Source organism: Simochromis diagramma, unplaced genomic scaffold, assembly GCF_900408965.1.
Source record: "Simochromis diagramma unplaced genomic scaffold, fSimDia1.1 OVJJ01000361.1, whole genome shotgun sequence".
Classification (NCBI taxonomy): Eukaryota; Metazoa; Chordata; class Actinopteri; order Cichliformes; family Cichlidae; genus Simochromis; species Simochromis diagramma.
Window position 1 is genome coordinate 13,931,622 of NW_024386860.1, and position 24,869 is coordinate 13,956,490.

A 24,869-nucleotide genomic window follows, 5' to 3' on the forward strand; every position below is an offset into this window, starting at 1 on the left:
AGAGACATTGTTGCTGAGTTTTTCAAAATTAAATTCAGGAAAAGGATTGATATCTCTACAGATGCAAAACTGGGTAGACTCAAACAGTCTGCATACAGTGTATATGTTTTATTGAGGGACACAGGACAATTATGTGCATTCAGTTGTGGAGTGAAATATTCCTTTTTAAATTTCTAAAAAATGTATAAAAGAAGATTCTCTCATGTTAACTCCTAAAAATACCGTACCACCACCAATGTGTGAATATGTTTAAAACCTTAATAGAAGCGCTTGCTCTTAAATTCCCAGATATTGTTTTCCATACTAACATTTACCCACGTTTGTGACATTGGATTGGTGAACACTAGTGTGGTTATATTGGCCTAACAATGTAGCGGTTTTGTCATTATAAATACTTAATACTGTCATTGACATGATATGCAGCGCACACATGCCTTTGTTTAACCTCCTAAGACCCAAACTCTTTCATGGCATGCATTTTTAATTTCTCTTTGCTATTTGGGCTGATTGGGACCTGATGAATGTAAAAGCAAAGAATTACTAGATTTTTTTTTTTTTTTTTACCTGATTTTTGTTTCTGAGAAAAATTAGATCCACATATGAGGATGTTCGTTTTAAATTTTGATAGAACAGTGGCAGTATAATGTCCTCGTAAGTGGATATCAGGCCCTTGTAGAGCAAAATTTTGTATTTTGGTCTAGACAACCCAAAATGTGATGTCCACATATGTGGACACCAGGTCCTAGGAGGTTAACCTACTTTACTAAATATGAAACAAATATTTTTGTGTCTAGTATATCCAGTGTTTGGTTCCTTCAAGTGACCACATCTAAATACACTGAAAAAAGTTAACATTGTGATAAAAACCTTAACCTCTTCCAAGAAAATTACTCTGCATTGAACAGTGTCATTAAATACCCGACAGTTGCTTTCTTGTTTTATTAAAAACACGTTTTCAGTATTTGATTGGAGTAAAATCGAAACAAAGACAGACACAGACAAGTAGATGTTTTATGGGAGGAAAAAACACATTAAACTTTTTTTTTCAAATCAAATTATCTCCTCTTTCTTCCCCCTGGTATCGTTTAATCTTGACACATGTTGTTATTTTAATATGCTGTGCACATCAAAGGGAATCCTCAGATCCATATCAGCTTAGTGAAGGTTTTTGATAATTACTTTCAACTCAAGAGAATTTGTCATTTAGACGGAAAACAAGTAGTATGATTGGACAGACAGTGTGCCAGCAGATGTGCTTTTTTTTGGCTGTCAGCCACAGATAGTTTTAAATAATGGGTTCTAAGCTTTGCTTGCAATTTGCCAACAAGTTGTTTTTTTAGACTAGATGATTGATCTTTGAATATATTTTAGGGCCAAAGTGTCTGGTAGCTTTAATAAACGTACCATATTCATACTGTCAGCAGTATTTGTAGCTTGCAGCTGTTGTTAATGTTTCATCTTGATGCAAACACAAGCTTAAATATGTATGTGTATATGTAAGTACCTGTGTCTGATATAATAATTACCTTTCATGCTGGAATCTGGACTTTAAGCACATAAACTTTGTTTAAGAAAAGAAAATGATAAGAGTATGTGATACAAGTCACTTTGGACATATGAGACAAATAATAAATAATGTATTATTCTTACACAAAAAATTATGTAAGAATTGGACATCAGTATCATAAAGACAGTAAAAATAACCAGTCAATAATGTTACAAAGTAAAAGCTTTGTAAAAGAATTCACATTGTAAGTCTGTGTACCTTGTTCTTTTTGTACCTTACAGAAAAAAAACCCAATTCAGGTATTAATTCAAGATGGAGTCCGTTTTATTCATAAAAGTTGGATTCCTCTTTTAAATCTTGGAACTGAGCAATTCTGTGGTCACCATCTTGTTGTTTAAAGGAATAGTGGTGAACCAGTGACAGGCTCATGGGCAGCCAAGGCTCACTGATGCATATCGGAAGGGAAGTATGTGGTCTGATCCAACAGACTAGATACTGTAGCTCAAATTGCTGAAATTGGTTCTGATAGAAAGGTGTCAGAATACACGGTGCATCTCAGCTAGTTGTGTTTTTATATATATATATATATATATATATATATATATATATGTGTGTGTATGTGTGTGTGTGTTTATGTGTATGATATGCCTTATTATTTGTATAAAAATGAGAATAGTTTCTTAACACTTTTAAATTTCGTATTAACCGTATGTCTCTGGTTTGTTTAACTGGTCTTTTTGGTGTTTGGGGTTCTGTGGCTTCTTGGCTCTCTAGGCCTAAACTAAAATAAACACGTCTACTCTGCGATTTCATGGCCAACCTGTTTTAGATCATGTCAGATTTTTTTTTTAGAACCCTGCAAATCGGCATGTCGGACCAAAAAGATTTTCCTCCTGAAGCTGGGGGCAGTTATCTTTCAAGAACAATTAACCATTGAGCATATGGTTCCCATAACCATTTCACATTCTCATTTACTTTCAGTTACTTTAATGAGGAGAACAGCGACATCTCAATGCCAAACATAGATTTTGAATGTTTATTTCTGTGTTTATTTCCTGAATGTTTGACACTATAGTAACAGGTTATATTTTTAAGGGAAAACAACAAAAATGAATTCAAAATGGACATTGTGGGCTATCCAGTTGCCTTATTTTATTTGTGTGCCAGAGCCAAAATTAAAAGATCAGAACGTAAATGTCTCATTTCTCTAAGTAAAAAGGCTTTTCCAGTTCTTGGCTGCATGTCGGCTTCAACTCAATTTGCAGCATAATGAAATTTAAGTTGGCTTACGTATGATTGCTGTTCCCGTTTTTTGCGTATGACAGAATTTTTCTGCCAGTTCAGAAGTATAAGAAGCCCAGAAATAGTTTCTTTTTTACCCTGTCTCATTTGTTCTAATAAGTTTCTGACTGCAGTTGATGGAAATAAGCCACTCAGTTATGTGATCTTTAGGCACAAATCTTTTCCTTTTTTTTAATAACCTTTTTCTGTAATCATAGAATGATTCATGGCAGAAAAGCAGGTGGATGTACTCTCGCAACAGATGACTGAAATAGTGGCTGAAACAAAAACCAGAAGCCTCTTGACCTTTGAGCGTTGGAGTCGATCAGTCATTCTATATGAAATGCATTAGGACCTTGGCACTGGTGGACCTACCTTAAATCTTATCAGTCAAGCAAGCTACATCAGCTGAATATTTAACATGAGGGTATCTCTCATTCACAGGAGTTGGACATCGTCCCAGATCTAATGGGAGACAACGCCAGGTGTCTGTTAAAGGAGTGGAACTTCATCCAAGTTTCTGTAAGTTCTTATTCTATTTTCTACAACTTCTCTGTGAAAGTAAAATATGCCGCTGCAAGTAGTCATGAATTTTTTTGTTTTTGTCTTTGGTCTTTAGGTCAGTCACTCATGCTTGTCTGAAGTGGAGGCGATACTTGTGGCTTTAGAGGCAGAAAATCGAGCTCTTCTCCACCCGGTGGTTGTTATTTGGGTGAGTTGAGATGTAGATCCTATAACCGTACATCTCACAGTTAGAGTGCTAATCCATGTCCATCATCTTAGTGTGGCATTTTTCTAGGTTCCTGGACTAGAAGACAAGCTATGGGGGGTGTAAAAACTGAGATGTAATGAAAAACCCAAGGAGAAATTAAAGCCTCTAAAATTTAATGAAAAATCATCCAAATGTTGTTGACGCATTTGATTAAAACCACCCAAGTCAAAGGCTTCGGTGGTTTTAAAGGAAAATGTCAGTAACAATCATCCTCTAGAGCCCACAAGTGTTCATGCCAAATTTCAGGGCATGAACTTATTAACATATTTCAGTCAGGACCCAAGTGGTGCACTCACTGACAGATGCAGCCATCCTTACTGTGATTTCACATACAAATCTACTCTACGTCCCCCACAACTCTGTTTCCATTCCTTGCTGGGACCTCGTGTATTCTTGTTGTTGTCATCTAAGAGACAGATTTGTAAACGATTAAAAGACAAAGAATGTATTGCTGGCAATTACAGGGACAGCACAGCAGCTCTTGCGTGCAGTTATGTGGGGAAAACGCATCAGTTTTTAAGTCATCATTGCCATTCTCAACCTTTTAACTCCTACAACTGTGTACCTAAAAAACAAAATACAGTTCAGGAATCTAGTTAACAGAACCTGGAAAACCTGCTCTTGATTCTGTTATGTACAGTCCTGCCTTGAAAGCATCCACAGGAAGTATCCATAAGAAGTATGCACACTGGCTTAGTTATTGCAATGGACATAAAATAAATGGGCATAACTTAAAAAAATCCTAGTTGGTTTAACAAGTTATTTTTATTTTATCAATGTCAAGCATTATTTACACAGTCAATTCTGCTGCCTGTATGATTTTTTTGCTTCACTGAAACTAGACAATAGTTTCCTTCTCCCATCTCTGCTGCCTCAGATGTTGTAAGCCAGCGAGGCATGAAGAAGGTCTAATGACATTTGGAACAACCATGATTCAGTAACTTTTAGAACCAACTTTAACAGCAACACCTAGAAGTAATCATTTTCTGACTGACTTTATCAGTCTCTCATATTATTTTGGAGGAATTTGTCCCACTTTTTTTTTTATTATTAATTCATGCACAGCTCTCTTAAGTTCCTATCACAGCATTTCAATCTGGATGAAGTCTGGACTTCAGTGTGATGGACTGAAATCAGCCATTGTGTTGTAGATTGCTGTTGTGCTTGGGATCACTGTACTGTTGGAATGCCAAACCTTAGCTGTTGGACAGATGGCCTCACGTTTGTTTGTTAAATAATTTGGTAAACAGAGTTTAAGGTCCCCACGGCCATCACCCCTCCACCATTGTGCTTTACAGTCAGTATGACGTGTTTGTGCTGATATGCTGACTTTTCTCCAAATGTGGCTTTGTGCATCATCTCCACTTTGGTCTTGTCTGTCCAAAGGACATTGTTCCAGAAATCTTGTGCTTTGTTTCCACGCAGCTTTGCAAACCTTAGTTGTGTTACCGTGTTCTTTTCTGAGAAAAGAGGCTTAGCAACCCTTCCAAACAAGGCATACTTGTTCATACTTGTCTTTTTTTTCTAATTGTTCTGTCATGAACTTTATAATTTAACATGCAAACCAAGGTTTCTAGTGTCTGAAATGTAGCTCTTGAGATTTTTAGCATTTTCTCTGAACATTGTATGATCTGACCTTGGGGAGAATATGCTGAGACGTCCACTCCTGGGAAGATTTTGGCATATTGTTATAATATATACCTGAAAGCCCCAGACCAACAAACTGTCAGAACTTGTCCAGTGACATCCATGTTAGGCTACTAAATTGGACAGATGGATGGAGAGAATGAAAGATAGAGGCTATATCACACAAATGTTATAACCAGTGCATTAGTACAATAAAAAGGCTTCTAGGTATACTTAGTTCAGTTTCTTTTTAACAGGAGGGGACCTCTGCCAGCTGTCTACTATGGCTGGATTGAGAGGTAAAGGGAAAAAGAAAGGGGTGGAAAGAGTGCATAGAGAGATGAGGACAAAAAACATACTATTCGAACGAGAAGACAAAAGTTAACAGCGTGGATTAGTGTTATATATACACACGCAGTGAATGGAAAGAGGTGAGTGCTGAACAAATGCTCTGTGCAACATGTTAAGACCCACAGGAGCCTGAGCCTATTGCAGCATAGCTTTGTGTTGTGTTGACTTACTGTTATCATCATGATTCAATCCAAAATTGATCCAAATGGGACTGAATCATTTTCCTTTTACAAATAACTACTCGCAGTCTCACTTTTTCCCAGCTCACTGAGCTCAGCTTCCTGTCGGACCAGTGGAAACTGCTCCAGTGCCACAATACAGTTTTTCCACACCATTTTAATAAAGCCTCAATCATGAAATTGCCAGAAAATAGCATTTTTTTTTTAAACTGAAGCATTCAAACTTATCATCTTAACAAGTTTTTTTTAATCCCAATTAAATATTAATTTTCATATATGTTTTAATTTGTATCATATTTGCTACATCCAAGAAATGATACCAATGATGTAAAGTCTCAAACTCACAAAAACTGCACACATCAACTGTGATACATTAACATTAGGGGGTTCTGTTTTTTTAAGTACTGAAATTCATACCGTTGGGAGTTTAAACTGTTATAATTGATACTACTCAAGCCTTCTCTTGGATATCTGCATACAGTTCAACTCACTTGTAATTCAAAGCACACAGGTTTGACGTTTCTTTAAGCAAACATTTTTTCTTTTTTATATGTAGTGTATTCAGTATGTACTCTTTTTTTTCTTTCTTAAACGAGCTATTAATACCATTTGAGGACTAAAGGTGTGTTATATGCAGTTGTGTGTTTGTTAGGGAAGCCACCTAAAGGGTTACAAGTTTGTCTCTTTAATATATAAATAAAAGTTCATAAATCTATAACATGTCCTTAAAGTCATACAGTATATAAACTACTGTATGTCTGTGCATATAATGTCTCAGTGTCATTTCCCCACACAACTGGTGCAGCACAGATTAAGTTTCATTGAGGTACATGTACTGCATAGCATTGAAAACCTTTTCTTTTTTTTTTTCTGCTTGTAAAAATCTAACCTGTGGTCCACCTCACGTCCCTTCTGGAGCTCTGTAGCTATTTGGAAACTCTACACCTCCCTTGAAAGCACCTCTGCACGACCTCGCTTACGGCTCGCTTTCCTTCAAACTGTGGCTGATCCCACCAGAGCTACACTAACCTGAGAGCTCACTGAGGGGAAAAAAGAACAAACTGCTTTAATCTGCTCTGGGAAACATTTAAATGTTTGTGAAAGGCTTGTTTACTTTTTTTAATTTGGAAAATGTAACTCTTCATCTAAAACAAAGAGCCAGCATCAAAAACAATGCCAGGTAATGAGAACAACATAAACCCACAGAGGCTGATTTCTGTGACAAAACAAGCCAGATGTCATGCAGAATTGCTCCGCTAAAGCCCCTGTTCTTACTTGTGTTAGTTTTCAATAAAGATTGAAGCACATAGATTCAGATGTGTAAACACTCGGTTTGAAGCTGGGGGGTTTAATGGGATTGACTCCCTTCCACATCAGAACAAACCAGGTTCCCACAAAACTCCCACTGGTAAATGTTGCTAGTTCATCCTAATCTTATTGTGTTCTAACATTTATTCCGATCAGCCACAACAATGAAACCGCTGACAGGCGAAGTGAATAACATCGATCATCTTACAATGCAATGTTCTGCTGAGAAGCCTTGGGTCCTGAGATTTATGTGGATGTTACTTTGACGTATACCACCCACATAAAGATTGTTGCGCACCAAATCGCAACCTCCAGGTATGAAAAATTAAGCCAATTAATTAACTGTAGTTCCTTGGGAGGCCACTTGAGGCTATCTCATAAAGAGGCTCAGTGCTTGTAGACTGCAGTGTTTAAATGCCAAACTTTAAAGCAATTAAAACATTTTTAGATGCATCCATTCTCTGCCACTTATCCTTCTCAGGGGGGGCTGGAACCTATCCCAGCTGTCTTGGGGTGAGAGGCAGGGTACAGCCTGGACAGGTCGCCAGTCTGTCTCAGGGCTAACACATAGACACAGACAACCATTCGCACTCATATTCCCACCTGCATTCACACCTATGGGCAATTTAGAGCTTCCAATTAACATACCCCCACTAACTGCATGTCTTTGGACTGTGGGAGAAAGCTGAAGTACTCGGAGAGAACCCACATGCAAACTGCACACAGAAAGGCAGGTTTGAACTCAGGTGGAATTGAATTCAGGACCTTCTTGCTGTGAGGCAACAGTGCTAACCACCATGCTGCCCTATTTTTAGATTCTGGAGCCAAAAAAGACTCTATGGATAGGTCTTGATGCATGCTCATTCATCCAGGTAAGTAAATCTCCAAAAGTTGATTTTGTTCATCTGGACGTAGCGTTTTTAGTGGGAGAAACATTTAACGACTCATCCAAGTGACTTCTTCAGTCCCAGCGGACTGCAAGTTTCCCCAATCTTATAAACAGGGAGGAACGCTGTTTTGAGCGCGGAGTCAAGGAGGCCATTTACGTGAAAAGGGAAAGACCATCTTTGAATTGAGGAGGGGGCCTAAGGGTACATCTTTCGCCATCGTACAATGATGTGATTGCAGTCATTGCCCAGCTCTCTGTGAATGGTTCTCATGGCCATTGATCAGTGGTTGTTGATCAATGGTCATGAGAATTTGCATAATTATGATGAAGGAACTGACCTCCCAGCCCTTTGTTCCTTTAGTGGGCTGGTTTCAGTCATTATGCAAATGTACCGTTTATAAGATTGGGGAAACCTGCAGTCAGCTGAGACTGAAGAAGTCACTTGGTTGAGTGACTAAACGTCTCTCCCACTGAAAACGCTACGTCCAGATGAACAGAATCAACTTTTGGAGACTCTATGGATAGCTTTCACCTTCCAACAACTCTACTGAGGCGGATATTTTTAGTAACTCCATCCATCCATAAACAGCAGTATTGTTTCTTGGTGGCGAAATCGCTGAACTAGATTTCGCCACCATATTTGTGCTGTTTGTGCCTCCTAGGTAATTTTAGGTTGAATTTTAATTAAACAATTAAGACACAAAGCTTACTGTGTGATATAGCCTGTCCACGCAGTCTGGGATTTGAAAGAGAAATTCTAGTGTTTTATCAGTTTGTTACTTGTCTGCCTTTCTGCATCTGTTTTCTTTTACTGCTGAATGCAACTTGCAACAAGCTTCTAGCATTAGACGATATGTTAGCATCCCCCCCCCCCCCTTTTTGCACAAAAATGGTTAAAAAAAAGACAAAAAACACGACTATGGACAAAAACTAGAGTTAAGGATTGAAATTGTTGAATCCCAAACTAGTCCATCTTTTGTGTTGTGGAGTGACACTCTGTTGCTCCAGCACTGTCGCCCAATGAGAAGGACCTGCAGAACACAAACAACAGCCCAATTTGCTGACTGGGCTCCAAACACCAGAGTTTGTGGTTCAGTAGATCAGAGTTCTGTTGGCAGCTTAAAGGAGCCTGGTTGCTGCATATTTCTGTTGTCACTTTTTTTTTCTTTTGTTGTTGTCTTCTATGCTGCTGTATTAATGAGTGGTGTCCTTTTCTTATTACATGAAGAAGATAGAAGTTATTAGAATTTGATTGCTCCTCTAATCGTATTCTATCAGTCTATATAGACCTAGTACTTCCTTATGTAACATGCAGTGATGCTCTGATCTACAGTGAGACTGTGAATTATAAAACCACGCTGGATTTCAGATTATTTTTTGTTACCAAATTGCTATTTAAAGGATTGATTCATTGATTGGAATATAAAAAATGCCTTTAGAAATTTGCAGGGGAAAACCAAGAAGGAGAATTAAAGCGTATTCTATTAAAGTAAATCACATCTGTCATTTTTTCCCCCCCATCTATGCCTAACCTAATTTCGTCAACATTCAAATGTGCATAAACTCAGCCTGGAAAGTTGAGAATACGACAAAACATGAGGCAGTCCTCCTAAGTGATTTGGTCCTGCACCAGAGTGTCTGTTTTTTTTTTTTTTTGGGGGGGGGGGGTTTGCCTGGGGCTATTATTAGATTGCATATGCACCCCGTTATTTATCCCAGGCTTGATCACATGGTAGTGATCACTGAGGGATCATAGAGTTTCAAGTGTTGGTGTTATCCATGTGATGGTGGTAGCCTCAAGGGGAGAAAAGGAGACCGGATAATGGAGGTCACTTTGTTTTACTTAGTCTAAGATGTTATGGCCTTGAGCAAGACATTTCAAAGAAAAGAAATGTTGCTGTTGAGTTTACGCTATAAGAAATCACCAATCTATGATAAACATTTGCCTGAAGTTTATTACCATTAATATGAATAATATTATTATTGTATAATTATCACTCAAGCAGCTTGTACTTGATTGATTGTCAGGTTGTTGGGGGCTCAAGTATATTTTACATCAGCTTAGCATCCCCTCTAAGTCATTATGGAAGGTGCCCAATAACAATAGTGTCTATGTTCAAGTTTTTTTAATTTCTGGTAAAATCCAGTCTAATAAGGACAAATACTCTCATTCTTCATGAGCTCGCTCACCGTTGAGGATTCTTGGCCCGAATAAGACAATTTGGTGTCCTACCCCTGCGAATGTGCTGAATAATCAGTTTTCAAGTTGGAACTTCAGCTGATGACAACCAACATTTGATTGATATTCAAGGAGAGTGCAATAATTGTACGTTTAAAGCAGATGTCTTGACATTTTTGAAACTATTCTCCTGACTATTGCATCTCACTGCCGCAGTTTTTTACGATATGTGACAGAATAATTGAAAGGAATAAATCTCCATTTAAGTTGCTGTCAGCAGTATGGTTATGGAAATCGACTAAAGTTTAGCTGCTCATAGAGATGACACAGTAACCTGAACCATTGTATCTGGATTATGCTACCCTAATTGAGGAAAATAAACCCCAGAGGTCCATAAGATTTACAACTCAATTAGAGTCATTATATCCTCAGACAGGATTGTGTATCAACCGACCTCTGTTTACTCTAAGCAGACGCTCATGCTTCCCTGAACTTCCCCAAACATAGCCCTAAACAAATAAGCCTATTGAGCTGCAACATGTTTAAACTACTGCTTGAACAATGTCCTGTAATTGCTCCAAAATGGGGCGTAATTGCTATTCTTTATTGGCAGTTGTTTTCTGATTGAGTGCGGTGGTCTTTGTTTTGATAGGTGCATTTCAGCAGGACTGATGAGCTCCCTGTCAGCGAGAGAGCACCCACGGCAATCATGGAGTTGGCCTCAACAGCCAAGCACAGAAATATTCTCATCTATGGCATCCAGCTTAAACAGTCAAAGGTAAGAGTGTTGTCTTTTCTCCATCTTCTCCATTCCTTCCTTTTATTTCTTTTTAAAGTGAACTTAAAAGTTATTGAGAAATGCACAACTAAGAAAGGCCAAATTTAAAGCAGTGGAAAAGTTATTTTTAACTGTGTAGTTCCAATGTCTTGTCAGACTTTTTGTCTTTCAGGTAATGTTGCTGTCTTATATCAGCCATCTGTACATTTTAGGATGCACACACATCCTCATTTGCATTGGAATAAATGTGCCCAGTAGTGCGACTAAGAGGATGGATAGAAACTTTAAATCCTCTGTTATATGAGTTGTGTTTTAAACTGAATGACAGGGATGTAAAATATGCAGAGGTGCTTTAGGTCCAAAGCACTGTGCAGTTCGAATGAAGTACATGTAGGCCAAGTCACAACAGTTAACCTGATGTGGGGATCCTATGTAAGGCCCCCCAAATGTGTACTGGAGTCATTAGGATGGATGTGGCTGTCAGACTTGACCTGAAATCCATATCTGACTTCTTACTTATTGCAGGATTATATAAGGAGAAATTATTCTTCCCCCACAGTGAGAAATATCAAGATTCATGCAACTAAAGCCATCAAATCAAATCACTGTTTTTGGGCCAGATGTGTAAAGCAAACCTAAGACAATATAAATGAATATTCATGGCGTTATTGGCCTTAAATATGACATTCGTTGTGATTCATGTTCCTGACAAATGAGGTTTCTTTGCAGCTGCACCACTTCACAAATAAATGGTAAAAACCTCTTTGCCTCAGGCAAGAGGATGTTTGAGCATGTCGGGTTTGTTCACATTGGTGAGAGGAAAAAGAAGAAGAAGAAAAATGTGATGGGTGAGCTGGTTTTGTTCGTGGTCAGTGAGATGGTATGTCGCATCAGGTCTTGACACCGCACTGTTGTTTAATTAAAAAGAGATGTTTTGTTTTAGATGTTTTGTTTTCTCGGTAGTGAGGCATGCAAAATGTCGCTGCCCCACATGTGAGATTGATTCTACTATCGGATGTTGGATATCATGGTTTTCCTGAGAATTGCGAAGAGTAAAGTTGTTAATTAGGCATCCTGTTTAACTCCTTAGAGAGAAAAGAGGAAAGGGAAAGGGAGTGACAGAGATAATGCGCGTTTCGCCATGATAAAATTCTTATCGTTATGAGATAGTGGAACAACAGAATACAACCTCCTATAAATCACTGATAGCTTTTTGTTATAATGAGGATAATTCTTCCCAGATGTCCTTATTCATACTTGCGGCGATGCCTGCCAACACACGCTCCATCAGTCGTACACCTTATATGAATATTGCTTTTATACCTAAGTTTGCTTCATGTCTTTGACTTGAATAAAAAATATCTGAAAGCAGACACCACTACTAACATTGCTGTTAATTTGATTTTAATATTAGTGAAAGATTCATTAGCTCCACGTGGATTATTAGTCTTTAAATAAACAGAGCCATTAAAAAAGAAGCTGGGGTGGCGTGAATTCACATGAGTGAACATGTAACTATTGTTAGTATCTTTGCCATGATTTTCAGAATTTTGTCATCCAGAGAATTATGATGTCTACAGTTTGGTCGCATGAAGACGAACATGTTGTGTTTTCCCCATGACAACATGGTCTGGATTGCATTTTCTGTTCCTTGCAAAGAAAGGTCAAGTTTTCCTGTTTGGATTTCTCAGAATGTCTTTGTAAGGGAAGCCAGTGCAGACTGCAAACATTTAGTTATGCCTCTGTCTACAGCTTTATACATATATCTTCCCTGTGACACTTGATAGCTTGCTCTCTATTATTAAACATAGTTAGTGTGCATTTTTTGCTTTTTATGACTCTGTGTATGTGTAGAAATTTCACCACTACCATGCAATTTCTAAAGAGTTCCCTCCATTCTGTACAAAACAACTCAGTGGTCTAAATTCTATCTCGCTAAGAGAATGCCTGGCTGTCCTGGATCCTAAGATTGGATGGAGGTTATCTTGCTTATTAAACTATTGCCAGTAACCAATAATCAGCTTATTGCAAGTAGGACTGATGTGCTGATTAAATGTCCAAAGTAAATCACATAAGGACCCAAAAGACTTGTCTCGTCCTTTATTATCTTTAAGATGAACAAAATTAGTATTTCTTCAGCCACTGTCCAAATTGTTATTTTTACACATCCGTATTGATTTCAACCCACAATTTCACAATTGGTGCTTTCCTGTGCAGTATTATGAGGTCATGTTGTACAAATCAGATACACAATCTGTCACAATTTGAACTATGACTACTGTTAATGTGTGTAACAGTAATGATGAAGGATTATACTCCTGTATTATCAGCACTGAGGTGTTCCTGGAGAAGATGGATAGCTGCTCTAGGGGACAGCAAATCAACCAGAATAAATTATTGTGTAAAAAAAATCATATATACACGGAGGGGAAAAAACTACAAAACTGCTGATGCTTTTTTGCTGACCTGTCGTTTTAAGGTTTGGACTCATTTTGGTGTCTAAAAACCACTAATTTACTTCATTTTAATTTTGCCTCCTTGTTGTCTTACTGAAAGAAGATCAGCACAAGGGGTGTGTTCAGTCTAAAACTACAGCCAGGAGTAGGTTAGCTTAGCTTACCTAATAGTAGAAATATGACTAAACTCTAAAGCTCAAAGTGCAAAGTCTAAGTTCATAGGTCAACACGTTTCTTTATTCTATGCAAAAATTTGAGTTTTACTTACTTGATAATTAGCCAGGCTAATACTGCAATTAGTATAAAAAAATCCTTTAAAGTAAACAATCTGTAAGGACATAGTGTTAAAACACTAATGCTGGTATTGAAAATTAAAAATAATAATGAAAATATCAAGGATTCATTATAGAAAAGCTGAACAGGTACATTATGAGAATGTGTTTAGTTATAATTTCTCTTCAGTGGAGTTTAACCTTTAGGATGTTACTACAAAGCAACATGTGGTGCTGTATACTGCTGACCAGAATACTGTTCTGTGAGAAATGTGAATATTAGAGCCACATTCCAGTGAAAATATTTATATAAACACTTTACAAAAAACGTAACAGCGCTTTATAAATTTAAGATGTTGTAACTTTATTCTCAATTTGCCATCAATAGTAAAAACATGTGTAGCATCACCACAGTGTCTATTTTCCAATTTTTTACACGCATCATTGTTAATCGTCCATAAATTTTGGGTGCCTTTTGTTCCTCCCTAAATGATTTCATCCTTTACTCTGACATGACTGCTGGTTGTCAACTGCACACAAGTGAAAAGCACAACTGGGGAGTGCATTTAAGTGTCCCTCACTTCTCATTATGCATCGCACTGAGGAATTATTGGACGCACCCGCTGCTTTGGAAAAGAAAAGCTGTTTGGTTAATTGAATTTTAACCTTTTGACAGCTAAAACGCATGAGCACATGGAATTGTGCTCGTCCCAGTGAGGTTGGAAAACTGATCCACCTCATTGACCTTCGGTGATGTCTTTTTGGATAAAAAGTGTGTTTTTCTTAAATGAGGCCCGATTGTGGTTTTACTTTATAACACCCAGCCGCTGAAGCACAATGCATCCAGCAGCACGTTGCCATGCATGGTACTTCGCTTTGTCAACAGGAGAGAGTGAAATGGAGTCTTTGGGCAATGAACGGCACTCTCTCTGAAAGGATCAAAGAGCTTCTCCAGAGTTCTTTTCCGTTTGTGCTGTTGCCTCTTTGAAGATGCCCACAAGCCAAACATCAGGTGCAACAATGTGTGAAAACCTCAAACCGATCTGAAGACGTTGGCTGAGAATGCGAAGACACCGGATCCTCATAAACTAACACGATGTTGTGAAAACGGTGACGGTATATGCTATCGGTGTCTGCTGCGTTGATAGGAAGTGTCATTGGATCCTTTCTCGCACAGGGTCCTGGTGACTTGTCATTTGTTGAAAAGGGAGTTGTCTCAGTGATATATGGGTGTTGTAATCCCTGCAGTGAGAGCCCTGATGTTTACCCAACCCCATATTTCCTCCTCCTCAAAGAGCCCGAACCGGGAACCCTAAACCTGAGAAGAGATTAGCCGGCCAGGAAGAAAAGAGAGGGAGAGAAAGGAGAAGAGGGAGGGGAGGGAAGAGGAAAAGAAGAGGACTCTATAGGCCTATTCTCCTCTACCTGTTCAGATCTAGGTCTGAAAGGCAGACAGGTGAAACCGTACACGACCAAGTGAAAATCTTGCTGTGACGCCCGTGGAGTTGTACTCCTGCTGAAGTCGGGGGGAGATTAGGGAAGGCTGCTGTCTCTGTGTTTTCAGCTCACTCCTGACTATTTCACATCCTAAATCCAACAGTTATTCTGTGCCGAATAAAAGAATGGTTTTTCATGGCGATGCAGAGCATTGGATAAAAGGAAACAAGCTCAGTGAACTGGATATCTCTACTAACCACATATCACAAAATCTTTGAGTTTTTAAATGATTTTTTAAAGAGCTGCAGTCAGCAGATAAATCTGAGGGGCGGCAGTGGCTCTGGTATCAAGCCAAAGCATTTAGGAACTATTATGATTGATGATCGATGTAAACAAGGGTATTTATGCTTGTCAAAAAAACGAAGTAAATGTAGCCAGGAATGTGCAGGGTTGTTTTACTACACAAAGGTTCCTACTTTCGCCCATTAGTAACAGTGTCTAAGTTTTTTTTCTTTAAGGTTTTAAAGATAAAATTGTTTTCTAAAAATCCTGCTATGCTAGATGCCATAATACTACCCAGGACTAATTGACTTGATGAAAAGTTAAGAGATCAGTAAATCACAATATATACCAAATGTTATTATAACTACTTTGGTTCTTACTGGTACTTTTTAGTACAAATACCAGCCTAATAGTAGTCCTACTGAAATAACTGGATGGCAACTATAGCTGATGTTTAAAAAAAAAAAGAAAAGAAGAAGCCAGTGGATCACCAGACATTAGAAACAAACAAGTGAAGCTCTTTTCGTGACATCTCTGTGTTTGCCTGCTGTTCAAGCCTGCCTGCTGGGTCAAGAGAAATCAAGGATGGTTTCTGTCTCTGCTCACTGCTAACCTTTCTCTTAGATGTGACTGGTGTCTGGTGTTAATTTTTCTGTTGGAACGTTAAATGTATTCAATTATAACCTACGATTGCATGCAGTAGTCTCCTCTGATATTTCAGTCCAGTTGAAAATAAGAGATAAATTGTGAGTTAAAATAATAAACACTAAATAACATCATATAACTTAATCCAAACAGTGCAGAAAACAACACAGATAAGAAATGACGTGGCATTACATAAATCTGTTTATTGTTACCAAAATGTTTCTGAGACACATTTGGCAGGTCTTTCAGTGGATTCAGAGAGTAAAAGTTCAGTATCCACCCTGCCCCTTCACATAATTTTTCCCCTGTTGTTGTCTAAGTACTTGTCTTTCTTCTGACAATTATGTCGTTTTTACTTTAAGATCCTTCTGGAAAAGTGGATGAGAGCACTTGGCTCCCTCAGTTGAATCCTGACGTCTCCATAAAGACAGAAGCCTGGGATCACTCCCCTCTTAGTAATGTATTTGTAGAGTTAGGGTCGAGCCATTCACTGCCTTGACATGTGCAGAATATCAAGCTTGATCTTCCACGCTGAGTGCTCCAGATGTGTGTTGGTATGTGTGAAACTTGACCGCTGGAGTTTGGCTCAAGGAATTAGACATACCAAAGCGGTGTTTACTCAGCTTTGATTTCATAGATTAAAAAGACCAGCAGCGTTGTGTTTGGGTTGATGTGTCTTGAATCAGGGAGAATCTTGCAGACAATTGGAAAATGACATTCCAAGAGTTTATTCAAGACAAACAGAGAGTTTATTCTTATGGAAGATCGGTTTAAGCCAGTTCTTCACAATGAGTTTGTAAACATTCAGTCACGCAGAGAAAGAGCCGAACATACATGTATATTTGTTTTGCCACTTGGTTTTTAGGCCTTTCTGACCACCCACGGCAGTCCTGGTTTCAGTTTACTTCCAGTTATGTGGAGGGGAAGTGCAGCTCTGCTGAAATTATGCTTTCAGTTAACGGACCTCATCAAGGTTTGTTTTTGTGCCACTTACCTTCTTACTCTACTCGTGCTTTTATTTGCAGAGACCTTGGCACACGTGCTTGCGTGGCTGTTTATGGTTGAAAATAGTTGTAGAACAGCACGTAACAAGTTCAGACCAAAAAAAGTAGAGCAGAAAGCCCCAAGAGGTTGGTAAAAATGTGGCCGTCCTCATCAGTCCTTATGGAAAATTAGAAACGAGGATTAAAATCCATATTGCTTTCCTCCGAAAAATGGAAAATACTTTTTCTCATGTAAACTGATATCGTTATGTATCCCAATATAAATCAAATCACTATTTCTGTTAACCCTAAAGGTTCCCCTTTAAACCTAATTTGATATATAAACATAAGGTTAATTTTTTTCCTGTCAGAAGTTAAATATGATAAATATACTGCAACATTGTACAACTTATGTTTATATTGCTAAGACCTTTGCATGATAATTATGTTATTGTTTTATTGCCTAGCTCTGTGTGCACCCATGAAGTCAATTGATGCAGTTTTCTTGGTGCTAGCACTGAACCCACTCACCAAAATACGGCCACTTCTGGCTACAAAGCCTCAAGATGACAGTGGCCATTTGAAGCATCAAAATGCAAATCCACAAACTATGATGTTATGACTCTGGATCTGCAGCCATCCTCTATATACAGTCTATGTGCCCAACCGACGATTTTCCACAGCTGACATGTTGAATTTGCCTGGTTAAAACTGCAAAATGAGTTTTTCCAAGAGTTTTCTCATGAAGCCTTGTGTAAAAACATTTTTCTTAACAGTTTCTTGTAGCAATTCTGTTCACTCTTCATCTCTCAAACCACATGGGTAGCATCCCCCTGTTGTTTAGTCTGCAGCACACTGGTATTTTGACAGGAGTATAAAAACATTGTGTTACACCTATGTTTGCATGTTTAGTTTACAGTCGACTGCAATTACAATTGCATGCTTGCATTAGCGATGGAAGTGAGGGCACCGAGTCTTGGCCAGGATGCTGCTGAAAACCCAGGTAGTAATAAATGTCTTGTTTTCTAAAATCTGCCTGCACCTGCAGCTGACCTCAGATGACCTGCGATATGGAGTGTATTTAGCCTCCCTGGGTTTCTGTAAGTGATACAATGTGATCAGTAAATGAGGCTTCTGTGGCGAGTGTGTGTGCGCTTGTTCTTCTCTCTCAGCGCACGGAGGATTTGGTATGTCCCAGTTCATAACTCCCCACCCATGCCTTCATGCTTTCATACCTCCTCAACTAAGGATCCATTGTTCTTGCACACTGTTTTGAGGTCTGTCTTTCGGTGAGTTGAATTCAAACAAAGTCATCTCTCACCAGAGCTTGTTCAAAAAGTTCTCACTGAAGGGCTCCGGTGGAAATACAGACCACCTCAGTGTCCCATTCTTAGCAGAGTTTTCCTTTTCTCTGGAGGGTACACAGAAGGAGAAGTCGCACATGGGACATGACTAACAAACTGCTTTGTTTGCCCGACGGATGCCCCTAGACAGGATATTTTGGAAACCCTTGTTGAAAGAGCTTTTCCAGTGTACCGTGAAAAGGTTGTGTGGCAGCAGTTGTTCTCTCAATGTGATCTCAAAAGGCAGTTATCAGGACAAAAGTTCTTTTTTTAACCTGTCAGCTCTTTTGGACTTTTGGAAAGTCTGAGGAAGCCTCACAAAAGTAGGGCGGGATACAGACTTATTCATTTTCCTACATTATAGTCCCTTTCAGATGAAGTGAGGCAGAATGGGAATGATGGGAATATCTAAAATACAGACATTCAGGCAGCAACACTAAATACCTCAGCAAAATTCAATAAAAACACACTCCCTAGAGACGCTTCATCTCTGAGAAGTACGAAATAATACTTATGTCACTGTCATCTCTGTCAGCTTTAGGTCCCAGTCTCTTAGCTTGGATACAGACGGCTTTTAAATTTATGGCTGAACTTTCAGTGTAAGCCTGATATATACTCTGAAAGTTGTTTAGACCTGAAGCTCAGCAGTAAATATTAGCACTGTTTGGATCTAAATCTAATATTTGGATGTATGTGTGTGAGCGTTTTCTTTCTTCTCTGTCTCCTGTCACTTTAATCCAAGTGCCTGACTGAAGTTTGGCAGTTATTGGTCATCTTTTATTCATTCCATCTCAGTAGATTGAAGATAGAGCCTCTGTTCGTTTGTCCCATAATGTGCTGCGGTCAGTATCCCCGTCATTATCATATCTGGAAAGTATGTTTACTGATGTGAAGTACTTTTATTTTTATTTCCTTTCTTCTTATCTCCTGTCATTGCGTATTTTGTTTTTGTCTTTCAGTTAGATTTACTATCTTTTCTCCAAGCAGCAAAACTGAACATTAGCTTTCACATAAAACTGCACGTCTTGTTACAGATCACAATTATATACATTTCCTTTCCTTGCTCTTTCTTCTATCACTTCCATGTATTATTTCTAACTTCCTGTAGAGCACAAATTTACCATGGATCTGAAATGTTATGTGCAAGAAAAGAAATTAATCTTCATAATTGATTTATGTTGTTTTTTTAAGCACAGAATGCAAAAACGATGCCAGGACTTTTAATACTCTCTGTTGTGGGTTATGTTGATCAAACAAAGGGAGTAGTTTAAATGGAAGAAAAAAAGTATGAAGTGTAATGGTCTCTAACAGTAGAAATACACTAAAACTACATTTTAATACTGATGCCTGGACTAAAAGTACTCTTAATGCTCCAGCTAGAGCTGAATAATAGTAATATAGGTTTACCATTTTGGCAAAACGTTTCAGTTTTCTTCCTGCTTTGTGCACATTCCCATTACATTTCTTTTCTTGAACTGCTCTGTAATCTTCATGCAAATTCTGTAACACAGTTCTTCACTATTACTGTTTTAACTGTTTTAATATTCTCATCTACATCTACTTTTTTTAATCCCAATAACCCACCAGTCTATTGGCTCAATGTGTCGCTAATTATATGCTGCTAAACAAATCCACTAAACCAATCCACAGAAACTTTTGTCAAATTATATCCGAAAAGAGATCCCAAAGTTTCCAAAATGAACTTGACACCAAAGAATAAAAAATAAGATAAAATGTATTGTACTGGTGTATTGCTTGGTGCTGCTTTCAGTAGAGGGAGTTAGTCATTCTGCCACAGCTCCTGATTACATCAATGAATCTCTACAGGACATTGGTGGTGTAACATTCAGGGCTCTAATCAGACTGACCAGTAATTGAACCTGTTATCCCCCTCTCCTTTCTCAGTTTAGCCCCTAGCTACTGCCTGTCTTCAATGATACACGGAGAGGAGGGAGAGCAAGAGGACCACAATACCCACTCAGGGACGAGCTGTCAGAAGCCCTGAAACACTATCCTCTCTGTGTTAAAAGCACTGGGTGTTTTTAGCAGTATTATATCACTGGGATTCAGTAAGGCAGGTCGTTTGGGGAGAGTTTTCCTGAGAAATGACTTCTATTAAAGAGCATTGCTCACCGAGGCTCACATTAGGTGATGGTTTTGACTTTTAAGACTCCCAGAGTGGAGAACGCTGTCTGGCCACAATGCCAGTAATGATACTGCCCTCAAGTGGATCCTACAGCCATTTATACTACAGCACTTTTATGTCACAGAGAAAAATGCAGAGACAGTAAAATATTAGGATGATGAAAAGAGGTGATAAAAACTCTCCTGATGTTCTTGGCCACTTTAGCTATGGTAGCTAGTGTGACTCTAACAACTCTTTCCAGTTCTCTTAGCTTGGGGTCAGTGCCAAGCTTTTCCATAAGCTGTTTTTATATTAGGACCTGGTTCTTGGCATTTTATAAAGGGAATATGAGTGGACCAGAGGGCCCAGGTTCTCATGAGAATGACAGAGATGTGCAAATTATCACAGCTAAAAGCCCTAATTGCCTGAAACCTTTCTGCATCAAAGCTGGCCCTTCTTGTGTGGCAGAAGTGCTGCTGCGTGCTCTTTAAGATGGAAAGGTTGATTGCATCAGTGGCATTTAGAAGTAGAGAGTTTGAGGATCGCTTATTGTGTGGTCCACTGATGCTCTCCTCCCCCATTCTTCCCCATGTATTTCAAAGACCTGTCACCTCACGACTTGTCAAAATCCTTCCTTCAAACAGTAAGCAAAAATAGAAGCTAATGATTGAAGTTCCATTCTGTAAACTTGCGGTTGCCGTGTGGAATAACAGGCCTGTTGCATGTGTTGCATTTGTACACATGGGAATGATTGGGAACATTTTCCCTTTAGTTACTGCACCGTCATAGGATTATACAGTAGGTCGCATTGTTTATGTGTCAAAACAAAGCTGTAACTTAATTTTCTAATGGGCCTGCTCGCCGCAGCTGAAATCCGCGTTTTTGTAGCACAAGCCTAAAAATTAAAAGAAAACCCTTAAGCTCTCCACAACTCACTCCAGCTGTGGTTTGTATCCAGTGGTATTTTCCCCTTGATACCAGTTCATATATTGTTTTCTCTCTGTTCTAAAATATAAAATCTGTGAAGAAAAACTACATAAATGCCATTTTGGCCACCGAGAGATTGGACGTGTCACTAATGGATGTAGCAGACAGTGTTGGGGGGAAAAAGTGTTTCAAAATGTAAATGTGTTGCTTTCCTATTTAATATGACATACACTAGCGATCGTCCTTCCACTAATGTGAATAAATGATGATACTTTTGGCTTTAAGTGAGGATTTGTGGCAGTTAATCATTATGAAGTGGAAAGTGAGGTTCCCTCACGACTAATAATAATAAAGTGAATCTCGTAAAATCCAGCCCTTTTAAAATAAAATAAAATACCCTCCTGCTGTCTGCACTTAGACTTTGGCACATGTGGATTTTCTGCCTTTGGAACATCTGAAGATTAATTCCACATTGTAAACAGGTGAGGAGTGCCTATTAGCTCATAAAGGACCATCAATCAAACTAATTTGCTTGTGGGTTTCGTCTCACGGGGGCTCAGTTATGCTTTGGCTTGAGGTTTCATCTCATGTCAGTCCAAATGCCCACTCCCAGTCTGTTTATCTCAGCTCTGCCACAGTGAGAAAAATTCAGCTTCGAGTTAACTGGTTTATTCATCTACATACGGCTGGAAGAGAGGCCGGGTCTGAAACAGTGGAAAACCATCTCAGTCAACGCTGGAGGACATGGGTTCTGATGATGATGAAGATCTGGAGACATGCATATCCTCCAGGATCACATTCCACCTCCTAGTGTGTGTGTATGTGGGCGCATGCATAGGCTCATGCACACTAAAGTGTCTATGCGGTCTGTGCATGTGTTCACTCTTCTGTAGGCATCTGTCCCAACACATGTAATCCCTCTCATGGATGTTTGCGTGCCCATAACAATGAGCCAGTGAGCTGCTTTATTCATCCTGTATGGTCCACAGTGGAAAGAGGAGACACGAGCTGTGGCACCCCCGCCAGCGGCAGCTAAACAGACATACCAGCTCTTGTATGTCAAGAAAATCTACTTGCTGGAGTAAACTGCGGCTCTTCCATCAGTTTGCAAGTTCCTCACACTTAAGTCATATAGATTTCAGCCTGAAAGCAGTTTAATATGCAAATGTCTCTGAGGGCTTGGAGTTTGTTGTTGTAGTAAGTAATTCTACCCTTTTTCTTGTGCCTTTTCCTCAACCGCATTTGAAGCCTGAGTAGCAGTTGTGACTACTTAAAGCTGTGCCACGAGTCAATGAAGAGCTAAAGTCGTATTTGTGTTCCACTGTGCAAGAAAACTACTGGATTTAATAATGATGTTTTATGAAGCGTGATTCATATTTCAAAGGCTGCATATCTGGAGTGGAAATAATTCAGCACTGGGTCTTAGGCAGGCTTAAAACTTTGATCCTCCTTGGTGATCTTGACTTGATTTTTTTCTGTGTGTTTTTGTGTTCAAATTAAAATGTTTTGGGGTTTTTTTTGCTTGTCTATTAGAAGACAGACTTCTATAATTGAGCGATTAGTTGTGGTTTAATAGCCGTAGCTGTCTTCCATTTGCAAAGAGACACCCGGCATTCTTGCTACTTTCCCAGGGTCCTCGTCCCGTACACTTGGGTGGTAATCAGCTGATAATCGTGCTCATCACATTTATCATCCCCACAGTATTTCAGATCATCCAAACACATGTAGCATTTCAAAAACCTTCCGTGTGAACATGTAATTGGTTTTAGATAACAACTGAAGGAATGCTTTCATCTAATAAACAATGAAAAGACGCAATCACATTTACCAAAACTTTCGGTTTCTCGCACTGATGAACCAGTGCATATTCCTCAGTCTATATGAGTAACTTTGTGCTATCAGCCACATTCTGTTGACTGCTTACAGATGTACTGCCCAATCTCCTCGTTTCATTGTACCATTGATTAAACCACAGAAGAATGGCTTGGGTACACGATAAAGAAAAATGGCACCCTTGATCTTATTCCTCAGAAAAATCAAAAGGCATACTAAGAAGCGGTGGCATATGACAGAATGGCTCTGGAGCCCATTCATCATATTTTAATTCCATATATTATTTATTTATTTTCTTCCATTTCACCTATGTTACTTTAATCAATGAAGCTAAAATTGGTGATCTGTACTCCAATACCTCAGTTCCCCCTTCAGTTTCTTGGTGTGGAAAATCAATGTCATCTGATTCCTCCTCCTGCTGGTTCTGATTATTGAGGAGTGCTCTAGGAGCTCTGGATCCCAGGTTTTCTTGCTCCCTTTAACCACGGTCAGGCCCAATTCCACGCTCATCGCTCTCACACCTCGTTGCACTCCCATCCAGGCCCTGCACAAGCTGGCTAGTGGAGCTAGGCTTTAAGGTCAAGAAAGGACAGAGTGACAGAAAGCTTATTTTCTGCTCCAGATGCGTTAAACTGCAGACACCAATCTGTAATACTAAATGTATTTAGAAGCCAGGTCCAAATATGTGCTAAACAGGATGTTCCAGATCACAAATCACAGATGATTTGTCATTTTAGCAGGATATATTTTTAATATATTTTTATTTTCCTCTATGTGGGTGTTAGAAAATTAAAAGCTTTGTGAAAAGCCCTCCTAAATGTTTTTATTCCTTTCTAAGAAACCCTTCATTTTGAGAGTTGGCTGATGAAAGCGGCTGCAGACCCAGGAGAATAGCTGTCAGCCTGGTTGGTGTTATTTTGCTGAAATACTGCAAGTCTGATTCAAATCTGTTGTAAGGGATAATTTGCCATTACTAAAACCTGGATTCTGCATTGTAGGTTTGACCATTCTTTTTGTCTGACAGTATAGCACTTTGATAGGTTTGTTTTTGGATCTTAAACAAGACAAGCGAAAGTGGGAATAATGATAAAGACTTCCTGAACAAAGCATGGTGGGTTTCTAAGTGACAATATGTTGAGTGGATTATATAGCTTTTGGTGGTATGTCTTCCACCGCAAACATTGCAAATATGTGCAATGTTTTGGAAAGCTTTACAGACAGTAACTAAAGGTTGAAGGGCTGAGCTAGTGATTACTTATTATAACAAGGGTTGCATACCTCTGCCAAGGCAGAAAATTCCCTCTGCACTATGCATGAGTTGAGTACCAGGATTAAGAAGAACATCTGGACCCAGTATAGTCTCTGATATTTTCTTGGGAACATCCAGGCGATATCTCACAATTTCTTCTTATTGCAATCTCTGTGAGTTCGATGTGCCCACTTCAGGCCAAAAACAAATTTACTGCCACAGCTGGAGGAGTTTAAGTATCACTGGGTCTTGTTCATGAGTGAGAGGAAAGTGAAGCAGGAGATCGACTGATGGATTGGTGCAGTGTCAGCAATGATGTGGACTCTGTAGCGGTGAAGAAAGACCTGAGCACGAACGCAAAACAGTCAATTCATTGGTTGAGCTCTGCTCCTACACTCACCTCGCGGTAGTGTCAGAAAGAATACGATTGTGGATACAAGCATTGGA

The 24,869-nt window shown here is 39.0% G+C and overlaps 1 protein-coding gene across 6 annotated transcripts in view; it reads left to right on the forward strand.

Moving 5' to 3' along the window:
- crppa (CDP-L-ribitol pyrophosphorylase A) overlaps nt 1-24,869 on the forward strand; it is a 49,522-nt gene that overhangs the window by 21,565 nt on the left and 3,088 nt on the right. For 2 of the 6 annotated variants that reach the window (XR_005695686.1, XR_005695687.1), the window contains exons 7-10: nt 3,233-3,310; nt 3,408-3,500; nt 10,745-10,870; nt 11,043-24,833. Coding sequence is in view for 4 of the 6 variants with exons in the window: in XM_040030684.1 (XP_039886618.1) it covers nt 3,233-3,310; nt 3,408-3,500; nt 10,745-10,870 (297 nt within the window). In the remaining 2 variants the exon portion in view is untranslated. The other 4 variants (XM_040030686.1, XM_040030685.1, XM_040030688.1 and 1 more) reach the window with 4 other exon arrangements.